Here is an 18,980-nt window from a genome sequence, read left to right on the forward strand (position 1 = left end):
CTGTATATTGAGTTATTTTGAAGAAAGAATAAATTTACACTGTTATATAAGCTGCACACAGACTACTTTTCATTGTGTCAAAGTGTCATTTTGTCAGTGTTGTCCCATGAAAAGATATACTTAAATATCTGCAGAAATGTGAGGGGTGTACTCACTTTTGTGATACACTGTATATATATATATATATATATATTTAGGGGAATAAATACTTGTAAAGTATTGGTATTTTAATTAAGCTTTTTTTTTTTTTTTTTTTTTGCATTTTCCTCCCAATCTAGTTGTATCTAATTACCCGATTGCACTATGCTTCCTCTCTACTGATGCTGATCCCCACTGCTGATTGAGGAGAGCAAGACTGTCACACTCCCCCCTCCAACACGTGTGCAGTTGCCGACTGCATCTTTTCACTTGCTTAAGGCGAGTTCATTTGTGGATCAGCTTTGTGTGTATAGAGAGCCACACCCTGATCACATTACTCCTAGACTCTGTGCAGGCAGCATCAACCAGCCAGCAGAGGTCGTAATTGCATCAGTCATGAGGTCCCCTCCAGCTCCCGCCCTGTATGACCAACAAGCCAATCATTGTTTATGTAGCCGCCCAGCCCAGCCGGATGAGTTCGAAATGTCAGCTCTGGTGTGCTTGCGTGTTTTACCGCTGTGCCACCTGAGCGGCATTTTTAATTTTTAAAGAAGATACAGTTTTCTTTCTTTCTGATCTTAATTGTGAAGGGGGTGTGTGATTAAGTCAAAAACAATGTAGGGGGTTGTACTTTTTTAGGGAGCTGTATTATTTTTTTCAATATGTTGTTATACTATACAAATTAATTCCTTTTATCAAGTCATACAAAGTTGAGTTCAAATTAATAGTGTAATCGGAATTGAATGGAAACAAATAAATATTAATTAGGAAAAATAATCTCACCAACCTGCTCTATTGTAAGAGTAAATTTACTCTGTGAACGTGTGTTTGAATTTCGGATGATATTTGTGTCCATTTTTCTAGCAAGAATCACCTAAAGCGTAATAATACCTGTTACACAAGGTAAAACAATGTCGTAAAAGATGAGACAACTCTTCTTCTGTATAGCCCCAATGGATCTGTAATGCATATGGGTCACCTCACAGCCCGTCTCTTCAGACCACTTACTTAATAATCCTAAAGCTCCACGCTGTAGGGATAGAGCCAGATCCATGTCCAATCACAGAACCATAACAGTATTAAACTGGCATCAGCATCGAAGAGTAATGCAATCAAGAGATGATACAGATGCACTAAGCTGGTTTGTGCAGGCAGACTGAATTCACATTAGCCTGATTTCCATTCACCTCTTACATAAACATACCTGTCCTAACACACGGCACAGATGCGTGAGCAGAATAGAACTACATAGGCTTTCTGGATTGATTAGGATGATGTACAAGGTCATGTGTCCATAATTTGATCCTGTGGTTTTAATGATCTATATTTTGATTACACAACAACAACAGAAAACCTGCACTACACTCTTTTGTAGATACAGAGGGAATTGTTACAAGTATACTGGAACTTTCTGAGGTGCCACTAGGGGCAGTGCTGTACGGAAAGTTATTTTGACTTGACGGTCACAGCCAAGAGTATTAGAAAATGCAGCACTTCACCTCAAAAATTGGTGCCATTACAAATGCTTTAATATTCATATGTTTATAATTTTTTGTGTATTGGAACCACAAAAAAAAGCTGAGAGAACTACTATGAACTGTAGTACACAGCAATTAACTGGAGAAAATTATTGGCATCTCAAAATTGTAAGGAATAATTTGATTTTAGTTTTGTAATGTGCCTTTCATTTGCACTTATATTCAACTGTGGACAATAGTAGACACCGCTAATATAGAAATTATGCTTGCAACCAGTTTAAATGAAGGAAAGTTTTTTCAATCTTTGCATGTGTATGTACCACACTGACCATGAAAACAGTCAGTTAATTAAATGTGAATTAAATGTGGATGTGAGAACCAACATTGTACAAAGCATGGACAATCTTAAGTGCATTTTCAATGATAGTACACACAAAACATTAAGGTTGGTCCATGTCATTGAGAAGTTTACAGCCCCTGATGCTGTAGCTGATTTCACTGGACTTGGACAGAAGAGAAAAACTGGTGGGAAATCAAAATGAGAGATCATTCAAATGGTGGATAAATAACCTTAATAAACTTCCATACAAATTCAAGCTGACTAGCAGACACAGAATACAACAGTGTCAGCTCAAACCATTCATCATCATCTGAATGAAATGGAACGCTACAGTAGGAGGACCCCTCTGCTGACACACAGACATAAAAAAGCCAGACTGGAGTTTGTCAGAACCTGCCTAAGGACGCTACAGTTCTCCTGTGAGAACATCTGGTGGACAGATGAGACCAAAATAGAGCTCTTTGGTAAAGCACATTTGTATCATCTGGAAAAATTACGAGACAACTTTGTATCATCTGGAAAAAATTAATTGAGGCCCTCAAAGTAACAAAATCACTGATGTTTTGGGGTTGCTTTGCTGCTTCTGCTACTGAATGTCTTGACTGTGTACATGGCATCATAAAATCTGAAGAATTAAAAAAATTATTTATATATATATGTCGAAAAGCTGGGTCTCTGTCAGAGGTCATAAGTCTTCTAGCTGGACATTGACCTAAAGTGTACTTTAAAAAGCACCAGAATTTAATTAAGACAGTGCGAGGAGAGTTCTGAAGTGGAAGCTTTGAAAAGTGTACATGCATTTCAGAATTTCTTAGTATTTGGCATGTTTATATTTATAATAAATGAACAAGGGCTGCAAATATAGAGTATGAACTTAAATGAGCTTCTGATGAGTAGATCAAATCCCACATGCTCAAAGTCGTCTGACCATGTGCTTTGACAGATAGAAGATAGGAGACCAGACCTTTTGTACAAGGGATATGATGTGGTCAGTTTTAAAGTGCTTACTTGCTTTTCAGTAGTGCCAAATACTAAGAAATTCTGAAGTCTATGTCTTTTTAAAGATTCAACTGCTCCATCAAATTGTTATGCTATATAATATGTTTTGCCATATAATTGTTATAATTATATGTTTTGAGAAAAAACTATGTAAAACAGAATCATGTTCATTAATGGCCTCAGACTTGGGAAGTCCAGCCGTTCCCAATAAAATGACCACTAATTGCAACTAGAACTATAGGTGCAATTACACTTAGACAACTAATGCCAAGTTCACACTACACGACTTTCCAAGTCGTCAGGTTGCTGTACAGTTCACACTACACAACTGGATCTGTTGTAATCAGGAGTCTTTCAAGTCATTGTGTATTTCACACTACACATCTATCACCAACTGGAATCGCAGGTGAGCTTCTCTGGTCTCCCAAACTACGTTCTGTCACGAAAACACACGCGAAATGTGACGAAAGGCGTAAAATCAAGAAGAAAAATGAATGAATCTGAGTGGATTGGGCTACGCGAGCAGCATGGATTGTTCTATAGTAAGTTGGAGGTTAATAAATATTGTTTGCAGTGCAACGTTGGTGTTATGTTTTGTAGAGAATGATAAGGTCAGAAATACTGTAAAACTTATGTGAGTGCTGATGTATTCTGATATAAACTATATTATGCCCCTGTCCCACCTGTTTTCCCCTGCATTTCCCCTCACACCGTATCTTGTGTTCTCATTGGCTGTTCGACACCGCACTCGGCAGTCGGGCAACTCAGATTTAGATATTCGGCATGCTAGAAATCTCGCTTCGGTGTCCAGTTGCTCCCGAGCCGGCAAATCTAGCGGCGACCAGTCGCCGAGCAAAAATCAGGGCAAAAATCATGTAGTGTGAACTAGGCACAAGTGTCATCTTTGTACTATCCACATTTAGAGATTAAGGCTATGAATGGAGAAATCCAGTCATTTGAACACTGGCTAGGGTGCCTTCAAGTCCCCTTTTTAAAGCACGTAGTGTCCTTTCCTTTTAAATGTGCAGACCAGTGGTGCACATGTGCTTATTCCTCATTATCAGTACACATTTCTTACTGACAGGCGGTTGTGGCAGCATGTGACTTCGGCTTTGAAGGCTGGAGATATAGACACAGCCACCGAGCACAAACACCAGCTGGAGGAGAGACAGCGCAATGAGGAGAAGCAGAGATCTGCCACCAACACCGCCTGGAAACCTAAATACTTCATCAAAGAGGTTAGACAGTGTGGTAGTCTCATATCTTTTCTCTCTAGCTTTTCATATAATGTCATTCAAATTGTCTTTTCTCCTGTGTGTAGCTGGAGTGTGGAAACAGTTTAGAGAGCTATTGCAAGATAGTAGCAGTTCCATCATTACATTTTTCCTACCTTGTCACTTTGTTAGACATTAATGCAGGGGAAGAAGTGAGGGGAAAAGGCAAGTGGAGGAGGTGTGTCATTTCCTCACAGAGCTCAGGAGCACATTTGCACAGCTGTAAATCAAACATCTCATAAGAGAACAGACTCCTAATGTATCCTCTTATTACATAACAAACTCATAACATTCAGGGTGAATTTAATATCAATATTTGCCCTGGAAAACAGAATATGATGAATATTTATAACTGTATGTGTGTGTGTTTGTGTGTGTTCAGGGTGAAGGCTGGGTCTATCACAAACCTCTGTGGAAGACAAACTGTTAAGGAAAGCCATTCAGTATTAAGCTGGCTGTCCATCACAGTGCCCAGTCTGTGGGATATAGATAGGCTGGGCCACACAGGTAGAGAGCTGGCCAGCCATGGAACTGGAAGAACTAGACTTTACAGGAACTGGAAAAAGGCTGGCCATTTCTGCAGCCGTCTGGCAGAGTCAAAGGTGCCAAAAACAAATAATCTGACCAAAATCTGGAGTAAGCTTCTACAGCTACTAAAAAAGCAGTCATTTTGAGAGACGTGAGGATTTTATTTATCCGCCTGTGACTGAAAGATTCCACGCAGAGGCTGAAAGTCACTTCTCTTCCACTTCAAGTTAATCCGTCTATGCTTCCTAAAGGATCAGGGGCTTTGGTTTCAAGCCGGTTGTAGCACACTGGATGCTGTCCCTTCAAACACTGTGTCTTAATTGTTATTGCTATGCTGAAGGCCAGGTTGTTTGTATTAAAACCCAACTAGGTATTGAATAACATGCTCGTGATACTAGCAGTGTGAGTATTTGAAGCTTTTCCAGGTGTTTGCAGGTCCTTGAAGATCTTTATAAGTCCGAATTTGCATTTTATGCCATCATTAAGGCCTTAATGAGTATTAAATTGTCCTAAAAAGTTAGATGATCATTTCATTTATGGCTACAAAGAAGTTCAATCTAGTGTCATTTAATTTTGTTTGCTAAGCCTGCATCTGCCAAAGACTCTAAAGCACTAGGGATGGGCAATTAACCCATTTTGGCTATCCAAATAACCAGTTCGTTAAATTTATGGCATTTACTTTTGTGAGGTTCGTACTTTAGTTGGATGGCCAAGCTAAATGTAACTAAAAAGATGATGATGTGTAAAACGAGCAGGGCTCAAGGGCGCATCTGTCGCACACTTAAAGCAGATGGTGTGGATTGAAAAGCTTGTTTAAATATGAGAATAATTGCATTGTGATGCACGTCCCATATGTCTAAAAAAGCTTCAGAAACACATCTAGTGTGAATTGGCCTTAACAGCGTGTAATCACTGTGCCTAATGCTGCACAGTGGCCGCTTTGACAATGTAGGAGGACTTGAAGACCTACCGGCTTACATACGTGTTTTGGCTTCAATTTTAAAAATCAAAACACATTTATTTCTTTTTTATCTGCATGCTTCTCAGAACCCGCACTGCTTCCCGCATTAACCATTTGTTCTTTAGTTTGTCACAATTTGTGCTATTTAGATAACCAATTTGTTAAATGAGCAGTATTCGTGTTAACATTTCATATTATCAAGCATTAATAAGAAAATACACTAAAGGTTTGAGATTAGTTCAGTGTGTGCAGCTGTTATGGAATACTGTAAACAGTTCTAATGTGGCCAGTGTTGTTGGTAGGCCTCACCTATGATCAGATAGAGGTTTTATTAAAGGCTTATTAATAAATGACAAAGCAGAAATATACATATTTCTTTATTTCAGATGACCAAATGTGCTATATTAACACTGTTATATTTATATAAATACGTTTATAAACGCAAAATGTTAGTTTACTTACCAGTTCATTCAATCAGGGCTGTGTTTCATTGCTGTGGATGTGTCCCAAATGTCATTCTAATAGATATACACCTATCAGCCATAACATTAAAACCACCTCCTTGTTTCTACACTCACTGTCCATTTTATCAGCTCCACTTACCATATAGAAGCACTTTGTAGTTCTACAATTACTGACTGTAGTCTATCTGTTTCTCTGCATGCTTTGTTAGCCCTCTTTCATGCTGTTCTTCAATGGTCAGGACTCTCCCAGGACCCCCACAGAGCAGGTATTATTTAGGTGGTGGATCACTCTCAGCACTGCAGTCACACTGACATGGTGGTGGTGTGTTAGTGTGTGTTGTGCTGGTATGAGTGGATAAGCAGCACTGATGGAGTTTTAAAACACCTCACTGTCACTGCTGGACTGAGAATAGTCCACCAACCAAAAATATCCAGCCAAAAGCATCCTGTGATCACTGATGAAGGTCTAGAAGATGAACAACTCAAACAGCAGCAATAGATGAGCGATCGTCTCTGACTTTACATCTACAAGGTGGACGAACTAGGTAAGAGTGTCTAATAGAGTGGACAGTGAGTGGACATGGTATTTAAAAACTCCAGCAGTGCTGCTGTGTCTGATTCACTCATACAAGCACAACACACACTAACACAGCACCACATTGTCATTGTCACTGCAGTGCTGAGAATGATCCACCACCCAAATAATACCTGCTCTGTGGTAGTCCGGTGGGGGTCCTGACCATTGGAGAACAGGGTGAAAGCAGGCTAAAAGAAAGTATGTAGAGAAACAGATGGACTACAGTCAGTAATGATCAGGAGCTGATAAAATAGACAGTGAGTGTAGAAACAATGAGGTGATTTTAATGTTATGGCTGATCAGTGTATCTAGAGTGCTTTTAAGGATGAATATTGTTATACTGTACCATACTTAGACTGCGTGTTTAGAAAACTTAAAGCCATAAAAGTGTAGATAACTTTAAAAAGTGCATAAATAAATTAAAACTAAAATATGGGCATTTATTAAAATGATATATAGTGTATGTGGTGCAGCATTATGGCTGGCGTTTTTATTAGGCACACATACTCTTAGCACTTAACCATGTGTGTTAACTTTCCTCTATCATTTTATCAAAATCATTTTCTGATCACAGGCTGCTGCCACTGAAGGGCAATTCTATTTGAATGACCATGGTTTTGAAAAGTGGTGTCCACATACATACAAGCCCGGACAAGGTTTGGATTAGATTCATACTAATATTCACTTAATGTCTTTGGACTGTGGGAGGAAACCCATGCAAACACAGGGAGAACATGCAAACTTCACACAGAAAGGACACGGACCACTCCACCAGAGAATCGAACCCAGGACCTTCTCGCTGTGAGGTGACAGTGCTACCCACCGAGCCACCAAAATTTGCCACCAATGATGTGTTTGTAGAATGTAACACACTAGTCAAATATGAGCTGATCAGACATATTTTAAATGTTCTATATTAATATTTTATAGCATTAGGTGATAAATAACATGTAATGTCATAAATACTTGCTTAAAATGTATTAAATTGAACTTTATATACACGGACACCCTGCTTTTGTGTTTTGGTTGTACAGCAATGTTAAGAGTGCTTTAAGAGCAATTTAAGTCTTATTTAACCCAATCTGTAGTGTTAATGCAATTAGCACGGACAATAACCAGGACATTTCTGTGAGTTACTGTAAAATTAATTTTACAAAAGTATTCAGACCCTTTATTTAATATTTTAAAAGCCTTTTTGGCCACAATTGCAGCTGCAAGTCTCTTTATATACATTCTTACTAGATTTGTACGTCTAGATTTAGAGAGTTTATCCCATTTTTCAAGACAGAGCTTCTCAAGCTGCATCAGATTGAATGATGAGCATCTGTAAACTTTCATCTTCAGGCTTTCCCAGATATGAAGATGAAGATACACTTTATTTGTCATATATACATATACAGGTGTACAGTACAATGAAATTCTTTCTTCGCAAATCCCAGCTTGTTTGTAGCAAATTCAAAGCTCTACACACTAGGCTACCACTGTCCCTTTTATGATATGTTTGATGGATAAGTCTGGGCTTTGGCTGGGCCACTAAAGGACATTTAATCTTGCTCTGAAGCCACTCTAGTGTTTTTTGCTGTTGTTAAAAAGTGAAGTATCATGGGTGCTTGCTAGCACACCAGCGCAGAGATTCTGAACTCCCAGGTTCGAGTCTTGGCTCTGCTACCGGTCGGCTGGGCACCTCTAGCAGGCATAATTGGCTAATGCCTGCAGCAGACAAATTGGCCTCCAGTGTGCTAGGGTGGGAAATGACTGAATTTAACAGAGGAGTTGGGCTGTGAAAGGAACCTGGCTGCCCAGGGCACTTGCACAGCGGTGGAGGAGCACAGAGATTGGGCGTGGCTCTCTGTGCGTGAAGCCAGCCTTGCGTGCAAATCCAGCGATGTGTGGGTGTATAAGAAAAGATCAGTAGACTGCGTACACATCAGAGGGAGTGTGTGGCAGTCAAGTCACGCCCTCCTTGGGCACCACTAGGGGTCCCCAGCAGCAGATTGACTAAGCTAAATTGGGAGAAAAATGCGGTAATGAGGTAAAATGCAAAATAAAAGTGAAGTATCACCCAAATTATCTTGTGCAGTGGAGGTTTTCTTTTAGGATGTTCCTGTTCTTATCTGCATTCACCCCTTCCTCAATTCTAACCAGTCTTGCCCCAATACCTGTGATGCACCATGTTTCACCGTAGACATGGCAATGGCAAGGACTTGTGCTTGCTGTTCTGCCCAAAAAGTTCACTTTTTGTCCATCAGACCAGAGAATTCTTCCCTTTACATGTCATTTACCAAACTCCAAATGGGCTGTCATATGCATTTTACTTAACAGGGGGCTTCTGTCGTGCCACTCTACCACAAAGGCCTGATTTACGAAGTGCTGCAGAGATGGTTGTCCATCCAGCAGGTCCTTTGCACAGAACTTTTGGAGTTATTTCTTACTCTCCAAATTAGCCAGATGACCAAACTCTAGGGAGGTTCCACTGTGGTCCTGGCAACACTCAAAGCTTTAGATATTGATTAACGCTTAAATCTATTTCATTGTGCTGATTCACTGACAGTTCATAGAACTTCACGGCTTGGTTTTTGACCTAACAATTCAGTACCTTAGAAACTATGTCTAATCAATTAAAACTGCAACAGATAGACTAGAGTTCCTGGCCACAATATAGTGAGCAACAGTGAAGGGTGTGAATATTTCTGTGAATAAAAATCACTTTCTGGTTATCAATTAATTTTCACTGTCATTATGGGTGATTAAATGTAGATCGATAGGTACTAATGGCAGTTATATTAATTTAAAATCAAATCTAAACGGTGTGCAAAAAGTCAAGGGGTCCGAGTACTTTCTGAATCCACTGCAGCTAAACGTGTTAGACTCATGATAATGAGTTACAGTAACTGTAAAAGACAGATGCTTTAATGAATGTTACTCACAACACCTTGTTTAACCTTGTTTTTCATTAGTAGAACAAACCTGAACCATCTGTTCTGTTGACCTTTGAAGTGGAAGTATCATATCCAGACCTTCTGCAAATAAAGAAGCACTTGAACGATGAAGATGCACTTGTCACGCTTCCGAGGTCTAAACTCTGTTTAACACGTTACAGTGAATATTAAGTAATGGTATTGCAGTGTTTTTACCCAAACCCTTCATGCACCAGTGTAGAAAATTTGGTCAGCTGACAAATGCAGTACACAAGTTCAATAAATTCAGAATTGTGCTACAGGCAGCTTTAGAATTAGCAGCAAACTATGTAAACCTCATCTTAAAAAGCTTTCTTAAAATGCCCAGTTGGCGCAGTGGGATATTCTGCTAACACCCCGGTTCGAATCTCGGCTCTGCTGGGCACCATCTAGTAGGCACAATTGCCAGTGCCTGTAGCAGACACAAATTGGCCATACATGGCCACCATGTATTCGTGTGGAATAACCATCAGATTCACTCTGAAAGCTTCATATGCATCTGTGTTTAGCTGGATTTTTATCACCGTTTCACTTTTAAACTTGTGTTACAGCTCAGGATTCTGAGAAATTGTAAGAATCAGTGTTTTTATATTATATTTGTGTTATCTTCAGTGTGTAAGTGTCAAAAACAACCCCATTATTTTACATAAGTCTAAAATATATGCAGTTCCAGAGGACCATGGAACGCATTAACAGGTTTCCCCATACATCCTTATGGGGGGAAAAATACTTTGAAACTCGCCAGTCCCAGAACCAATCGACATTGAGTTTTAAGGTACCACTGTAATTGTTTGAAAATACAAACCCAATTCCAAAAACAGTTGGGACATACAGTGGTAAAAAAAATAGCAGTCAAACACCATTAACCTGATAAATCACTGTTTTTAGTAGAAATGCTATTTCTACATAGCAAATAATTTACTTGAAAGTGTAGTAGAGTAATGAAAACAAAACAAACCCAACAATTAGGACGTGCATGCCGCTCATTCTGAGTAATTGAAGCATTGATTGAAAGGGGCTTGTTCAAAATAATAGCAGTGAGGAGTTCAATTGGTGAAGTCATTCATTCTGCAGAAGAACGGGTGTAAAATTTGGCCCTTATTTAATTTAGGAGGGTGGCAAATGTTGCACAGCTTGGTCATAGCGCGTTTCCTTCTGAAATACTGGGTAAAATGGGTTGTTCCAGACATTGTTCTGATGAACAGCATACTTTGATTAAAAAGTTGATAGTAGAGGGAAAAACATACAGAGAAGTGCAGCAAATTATTGGCTGCTCAGCTAAAATGATCTCAAATGCCTTGAAGTGACAACCAAAACCTGAAAGATGCAGAAGGAAGCGTGGAACTACTGTTCAAATGGATCGAAGAATAGCCAAAATGGCAAATACTCAGCCAATGATCACCTCCAGAAAGATCAAGGAACATCTGAAGTTACCAGTAAGTACAGAAGATGATTCAGTGAAGCCAATTTACCAGCAAGAACTCCTTGCAAAGTCCCGTTGTTAAGAAAGAGACAAGTCCTGAATGGGTTCAAATTTCCCAAAGAACACACTGACTGGTCCAAAGAGAAACGGCTCAACATTTGTGGACTGATGAAAGCAAAATTGTTCTTTTTGGGTCTAGTGGCCGTAGACAGTATGTCAGACGACCATCGAGCACTGAATTTAAGCCAAAGTTCACTGTGAAGACAGTAAAGCATGGTGGTACAAAATGATATGAGGATGTTTTTCATACCGTGGTGTTACGTCTATTTATCGCATACGAGGGATCATGGATCAATTTAAATATATCAGAATACTTGAGGAGATCATGTTGCCCTATGTCGAAGAAGAAATGTCCTTAAAATGGGTGTTTCAACATGACAATGACCCAAAACATCTTGGTTACAGACAAACAAGATTGAGGTAATAGAGTGACAAGCCCAATCCCCTGACTTCAATCCCATAGAGAACTTGTGTTCTGACGTCTGAAGCGCGTTTTTTTGAGGCAAAACCCAAAATTGCAGAAGAACTGTGGAATGTACAGTAGTCTAATCATCCTGGACTGGATACCTGTTCAGAGGTGCCAGAAGTTGATCGACTCCATACAACACAGATCTCGGAAACAATTGTTTTGCCACTAAATATTAGTTCAGTAATTGAAAGTAAAGTGAAACCTCAAACATTTTCAGTTTATAGATAAATTTTTTGAGTTTTTAAAGAAAAATGCTGGCACTGCTATTTTTTTGAACAGCCTAATATTCATTTTTCTTAACTTTCTGTAAAGGATTGACACAAACTGGCAAAATTTTGTTCATGTTTTGATTTAGAATTGAAAGTGTAGTATTTTCAGTGCATTTGCATTTATGGAAATAAAAGTTATTATAATGATTGTGTGCTTTATTCACTTTTTTAAAATCACTGCTTTTTTTAACACTACTGTAAGTAACATGCAAATAAAAACAGAAAAGTGTTTTTTTTAATAATATTTTACACATATTAAATGAAAAACAGCACAAAAGATTTGCTTTACCTCATCAACTTAGATATTTGTAGATATACTGTACACCATCCTAATTCCTAATCTGGTGCCTGTAACAATTGTATTAAGGAAAAATGGGAAGAAAATTCCACTCACAGCAACTGATGTCCCCAGTTCCAAAATGATCAGAGAACGTTGGTAGGAGGAAAAGCCATGTAACACAGTGGTAAAAATGTCACTAGACCAACTTTTTTGGAAGGGTATATATGCACAAGTTGATTCATTAAAAATTTAATTCACCTTATTTTTAATTAAATGCAGGTTGAAAGGATTTTTATTTATTTATTTATTGTCTGTTTTTATTTGATTTAAAAACCAAAAAGAGACAATTAAGGTACAGTTTATTTACCAAAACCAAATAAATCCAAAAAAACAAACAAACCCACAAACGAATATTAGGTCTTATTTCAATTATTTTCAAAAATGTTTATAATTGTTATATTAACTTATTATATTACATTACTTCTATTTATTTAGAATATTTTTATGATATAACTACATAAATCAGGGGCCTAACGAGTTTAAATCTTGGCTGAGTTATCTACCGGGAAGAGTCAATGGGATTCCTTACTGCTGATGCAAATTCCACCTCTGCTATCTGATTGGGGTGCCTGTATGAGTGGTGGATGAGTCACTAAGGGCTTAGCACGACTTTCTGTACGTGGTACGGCTCTCTGTGGGAGTCTGTCACTAGAAGGTGAAAAGAAGCAGCTGGTGAGTGCATACATGTCAGGAGGGTGGTGTGCTAAACTGATGCTCTGCTCTGTGTAAGAAATCAAGAATAAAGAATTAAAAAAAGACTTAATTAAATTGAGGACTAAAAAACACAGAAATTTACAAAGTTGAATCAGTTCATTCATCTGGACACAAGTTTGGTGTGAAGAAATCACTTGGGTGAGTGACGAAATGTATCTCTACACCAAACTTGTGTCCAGATGAACTGATCGTGGATTTGTGTACCTGGATTATTGAGCATGCATCAAGAGACACAGAAATGTACTTTTTCTTCTTTTAATGCAATAGCCAGATAAGACTGAAGCAGAGGGCAATAAAATGATGAGACATAAAAAAGTACAAACATTGTTACTGGTGATAAGGCAGAACCTTTTATAAACGTCTTTAATCACAAAGGCATTGCTTACCCTGACATCAGCATCCATATTTAATTTCTAAATCAACTCTTACATATTGTGGAAGAACCTCCAACAACTTTTACATTTGCAGTTTTGCATTTTATAATGAGCTGCTCTTCAACTCCCTTTACTTCCATTTGTTCTTATAAATAAATAGCTCTAGTCTATTCTTATGAAATAGATATGATGTTAGGCAGATGGCTGTTAAGGTGAAAACACGTCTTTCTCAAAATGACTAGAACATCTGCCTGTAAAGAAGAGATGAAGTATACACAGCTTACTAAGTAAGAAGAAAAAGGGGAAAAAAGAAACATGGAGCAAGAGACCAAACCAAGGGAGGAAATCTGATGAGCATGACAGGAATGACCAAGAATCTACCAGAGGTGGAAAAAGAAACCTAGAGAAAGGTGTCACTACACACTTCTCACCTGCATGCTAGTCGATAGTGGATCCACTTTAAGATGAACTAAGTGCCCAGGCTAGTAATGCAGCCTTTTATAAAATCCTACAACTATTACAAGTGTCACCTCTCCTGTATTTAGGACAGACAGAGCGAGACTGTTATTGTGGGAAAACAGAGAGAGCAAGATTCTTACTAGGCCCAAAATTCTAGTACGGCTTTGATTCAAGTGTCATTCTACAGCATTTACCTTCTGAAACAGTCAAATCCAAACCCAGACCTCAGGACGAAAGCGAAACCGAAATCACACAGGTATTTAATTAGTTGAATAAAAAAAACAATGCAAGAAGAATGAAAATGAAATTCTATTAAAAAATGATTAATAATTAAGCACACTGTAATAACTCAGTACTTTGCAATGCTGAGATAATCACACATTCAGGTGACGTACACTCCTAATGCATCCTGGGAACTAGGCAGCAGGGCCAGACTGTCTTACACTGTACACATTCCATAGGTCGCACTCTACAGCTTTTATTTTTAATCAATAAGTAACAACACAGGATTAGAGGAGAAAAAAAAAATCTTTGGTGCTATTGCTCCAAGGTTCACTCATCTTAATCACTTCATATTTCATAATATCGTTGTGGTGAATTAGGTTTAACTGTTCCACAAACAGAAGCTGACCATCTTGATGGACAGGACAGCTCATCTGCCTTACGAACACATTCAAGTACAAAAGAAACAAAAAAAAAAGTCCAAAATAAACCGGATTAAAAACGGTAGAGAACCTGTGCAGGTCCTGTCCTCCTCCATTTCACACAGCCTCTGCGTCGTCACAGCAATCACGTGGTCAAAGCCTCCAATCAATTCTTTTCAGGTGGTTAGATGCCAGACGACTTGTTTTTCTTCTTGATTGGTGGATTTACTGGTTGCATTTGTCATAGTCTGTTATGCCTTGTTTGCCATTTTTCTGTTTCCGTTTAGCAACTAAACTGATTTCTTATTCAGTTTCTTGCCTTTTTTCAGGGCCAGTTTGTTTTTTATATATCCTCGCTTCCTCTTAGCAGTCTGCAAATTGGGAGAAAAAGACAAAAACAGATGCTTAGTTAAAACAGTAACTTTTTAACTCAAACAACAATTTGCCACAATTCAAATTTTTCTACAAACATTAACTTTTGCATTGGAAACTCTCAGAACAAAGCACTTGTGTGAAGTTCAGGCTCGGTGAACACTGACCAGTGAACTTCGGCACAATCGTAAATATAGAAACTGCTTTCCTGTACCTTCCTTCAGAAGGAACGTTAAAGCTAAAGTTCAGCGTCCAACGCAAATCAGCCCCTCTCTTTCGTGTTTCCTCCAGAACAGTTTGTAAGAAAGTTTTAAGGTTTAAAGTCTAGTTCTTTAATGCCATGTCTGCCCATGGTCTATGTTCATGGCTGGAATGGTTGTGGAAATTTTTTTTATGTCAGTCATCTATTTATGTTTTATTTATTTATTTATTTAACAGGGACAATGTACATTAATCAACATTTTTGTTTCCACATCAATGTAAATGTACCAGAGTTAGCTATAAAGCTAATTTCCATCTGTAGTCCCTAGGCAGGTTATTGTTGTAGGGTTGGAAGCAGTGTCAATAGCTCAGTAAAACATTATACACAGAAGTTATGTGTCTGTTATATGTGTGACTTGGGGGGCGGCACGATGGCTCACTGGGTAGCACTGCTGCCACACAGCAACAAGGACCTGGGTTTGATTCTTCGGTGAAGTGGTCTGGGGTCTTTCTGTGTGGAGTTTGCATATTCTCCCCGTGTCTGTGTGGGTTTCCTACCACAGTCCAAAGACATGCAAATTAGGTGAATTGGAGATACAAAATTATTCATGACTGTGTTTGACATTAAACTTGAGCTGATGAATCTTGTGTAACCAGTAACTACCTGTTCTGTCATGAATGTAACCAAAGTGTGTAAAACATGACATTAAAATCCTAATAAATAAGTGTGCGTGACTTCTGCTTTATTACTAAAATCAGCATTGTCTCATCTTTTATGTTGCTAAATATTACATTAATAGTCTTTGATGTTGTAGGTGTTTGTGATCTGGGTTCGGCATGTTAAACGGCATGAGGCAACTTCATCTTCTATCAAAAACATATGTCATCCTGTGTACACCGACTGGTCCCAGATGTATTTTCGCCAAAGTGCACTTTGGTTTTAAAAGTTAATTAAAAGTACAACACACCCCCTGGTGCTGATTAGTTAAAAACAAACCAACAACAATGACAATGGAGTTCTTTTGCTCTAAGAAACCAGCCCATAATATACAGGACTTTGTATTCCTAAATGGATTTCAGAAAATGTAATACCATTACTGAAACCAGAATTGACTCTAAAACATTAAGCTTCTGTCTAATAAAAAAAAAAACCTAATATATTTTATATATATATATATATATATATATATATATATATATATATATATATATATATATGAGACATATATAAAAAAAATCTATTTTTTATTAGTGCCATTTTGGTAAGGCCAAACTGAAAAAGTTTGTTTTTATAATGCCACGTTTTTACAGTTGTGATACTTACAGCAGTTAATGTGCTTGTTTTGTTGGTCTTGTATTATATGCAAGGCACTACCTAATTAATGAGGTCAGTGAAATTAAGCACATTTTCCTGTGAATTTAGTAGGGCCCTAATAATATGTATGCTTTCAGTCTTGTTTTATAAGAAAATTGAGTATTATTTCTGTATTATCTTGGGTGAGGATTTCTTTTAATGTATTGAGCATATGTAATCTTTGTCAACAGGGAAAAGCACAATCAAACTTTTACTGGGAATCTGTTGTTCTGAGGTGTTAATGATACTGCAGTGGCTTGTCAGTAGGACGTACCTTTTTCGAGGTGTACTTCTGTTTGACAGCATTGTTGCGGAGCTTGTGATCCAGAGCCTGCCGGTTCTCTGGCTTCTTCACCCTGTAGATTCTCACCAGCCAGTGCTCGGAGGTGAACGCCTCCTCCAGGTGCTTCAGACGGATGTCCTTGTTGCCTATCTCGGCATTGCGCGTCCGATCGAACCCTGGTGGCGTGCGGAAGTCCAGCTGCACAGAAGTTACGCCAATGTTAGGAAACAAATATGGGGGTAAAGAGTTTTAAACAGCCTGGACTACAGAGGCCAAGAAGAGGATCCAGACCTGCATCTCTCCGAAACGATAGTAAGACATCTTGTACATGAGGCAGTTAAGTAGAGTAGGAGAACCAGCTTTGTCCACTCGAAATTCTCCCTGAGGAGTGAAGTAGTCACTCTCCTGAAAGTGAATAAAGCCACGTGTCAGAGTAACTTTACACACAACACATTCCAGTTTTAAATAATTACACAAGTTTTGTTGCCCTCCTCCTTCCCCCAACCATAAAAATTGTGTGAAATGCCAACCTACCCTGATGTCTTTAGGGTGCTCTCCCTCTGCAATGCGCACCATCCACAGGAACTTGTTAATGTCATCACCTGAGTACCCGATCACTCCGCCAAAAATGATAAGAACATAATCCACATCCAAGGATTTCATAATCTCATATGCAGCGCTCTCGTTGGAGGACATGGCCTTGCCCACCTGCAGGATAAAGCGACTGTGATGAGAATTACTGTCCACAAGATGGCACTACTGAAATGGCTGAGAACCAGAACGACCTGCATAAACACTTATACTGTATTCTATAACTAAGCATCCAGTAAATCTACATTATTTATTTATTAGGGTTTTAACGTCACGTTTTACACACTTTGGTTACATGACAGAAATGGTAGTTAGTAGTTACAGAAGATTAATCAGTTCACAAGTTTAATGTCAAAAACAGTCATTGACAATTTTGCATCTCCAATTCACCTCACTTGCATGTCTTTGGACTGTGGCAGTAAACCGTAGCTCCCGGAGGAAACCCACACAGACACGGGAAGAACATGCAAACTCCAAACAGAAAGGACCTGGACCGCCCACCTGGGGATCGAACCCAGGACTTTCTTGCAATGCCCCCATCATTTCATTTAAAGCACTTTGTAAGTAGTTTGTAAATAAAAAGATTTTCAAGATGGTCAAATTCTTAACTTCTCTTACAACACACCCACTACAGACAGGGTGCTAATACATACAGCGTCATAAAAACCTAATTGTCCATGTTTACATTTAAATTTGCAGCATTTAGACGATGCTTTTATCCAAAGCAGCTCACAATTATGACTGAATACAATTTAAGCAATTGAGGGTTAAGGGTCTTGCTCAGGGGACCAACAGTGGCAAATTGGCGATAGTGGGGCTTGAAACAGCTACCTTTTAATTACTAGTCCAGTACCTTAAACACTGAGCTACCACTGCCCATATGTTAAAGCATGTCATAACAGGTGATTTCAGACCCAGTTGTACTTTGTGCAAATGTTTTTCATTGGTCAGTAGTTGTTTCTCAAGCTATTTTCTATATTCCATATTTTTCATTGTGTGGAGTTTTGGGCATTGATGCTGGACACTGTTTGGAGTTTCCACCAACAATTTGAGATGTTGGCTCTCACTATGGTTTGGTGGAGTCGTAGAGTCATAGAAATGGTCTTGTAAATTTTCGCAAACTAAGAACATTTTTCATAAACGTTTAGACATTTGCTTGACTGCTTGACTTTGATAAGGTACAAGATGAGTGAGAGTTGGATTCTGCTGGGCTGAAATGGAATCTTTACTTAATTAGCTAAACTGTCATACCAATTATGTCAGTTTGGACAGTTGTAACTGTTTGGACAGTCAAAAGTCACAGGTTCAAGCCCCACTACTGCCAGGTTGCCACTGTTGGGTCCTTGAGCAAGGCTCTTAACCTTCAAGTCACACTACTGTAAGTCGCTTTGGATAAAAATGTCTGCTAAATGCCAGAAATGTAATTATATTTGAATTGATTGGGTAACCAGGGGTGGCTATTACTTAATGGACAATATTGTGTAAAAAAATTTCATTTATTTGGCTAACAACATCAATGTGACAAATATGCAACAGGAGGTAACCAAAGATCATTTTTATTACACAGGGGTGTATACGCATACAAAACTAGTATAGCTTTATTCTATAAAGATTTTCTTCTTATCAGGAAGTATTTACAGTGCCTTGCAAAAGTATTCAGCCCCCTTGAACTTTTCAACCTTTTGCCACATTTCAGGCTTCAAACATAACG

General features: G+C 38.5%; 2 protein-coding genes across 4 annotated transcripts in view; one reads left to right on the top strand and one right to left on the bottom strand.

Annotated features, from left to right (window-relative positions):
• The window catches only part of osbpl10b (oxysterol binding protein-like 10b), a 103,863-nt gene extending 97,788 nt beyond the window's left edge, over positions 1-6,075 (top strand). For 2 of the 3 annotated variants that reach the window (XM_062991332.1, XM_062991333.1), the window contains exons 11-12: positions 4,040-4,193; positions 4,612-6,075. In XM_062991332.1, the coding sequence (XP_062847402.1) occupies positions 4,040-4,193; positions 4,612-4,659 (202 nt within the window). In that variant the 3' untranslated portion in view covers positions 4,660-6,075. Of the gene's footprint in view, positions 1-278; positions 830-4,039; positions 4,194-4,611 lie in introns of those variants that run through there. The other variant, XM_062991334.1, reaches the window with a different exon arrangement.
• Positions 6,076-13,315: 7,240 nt separating this feature from the next.
• stt3b (STT3 oligosaccharyltransferase complex catalytic subunit B) overlaps positions 13,316-18,980 on the bottom strand; it is a 69,590-nt gene continuing 63,925 nt past the window's right edge. Inside the window, exons 13-16 of the mRNA XM_062991335.1 lie at positions 17,213-17,386; positions 16,970-17,083; positions 16,670-16,876; positions 13,316-14,839 (exon numbers count right to left, since the gene is read on the bottom strand). Of these exons, the coding sequence (XP_062847405.1) occupies positions 14,759-14,839; positions 16,670-16,876; positions 16,970-17,083; positions 17,213-17,386 (576 nt within the window). The 3' untranslated portion in view covers positions 13,316-14,758. The remainder of the gene's footprint in view (positions 14,840-16,669; positions 16,877-16,969; positions 17,084-17,212; positions 17,387-18,980) is intronic.

The sequence above is a fragment of the Trichomycterus rosablanca genome, chromosome 3, assembly GCF_030014385.1.
Source record: "Trichomycterus rosablanca isolate fTriRos1 chromosome 3, fTriRos1.hap1, whole genome shotgun sequence".
NCBI lineage: Eukaryota > Metazoa > Chordata > Actinopteri > Siluriformes > Trichomycteridae > Trichomycterus > Trichomycterus rosablanca.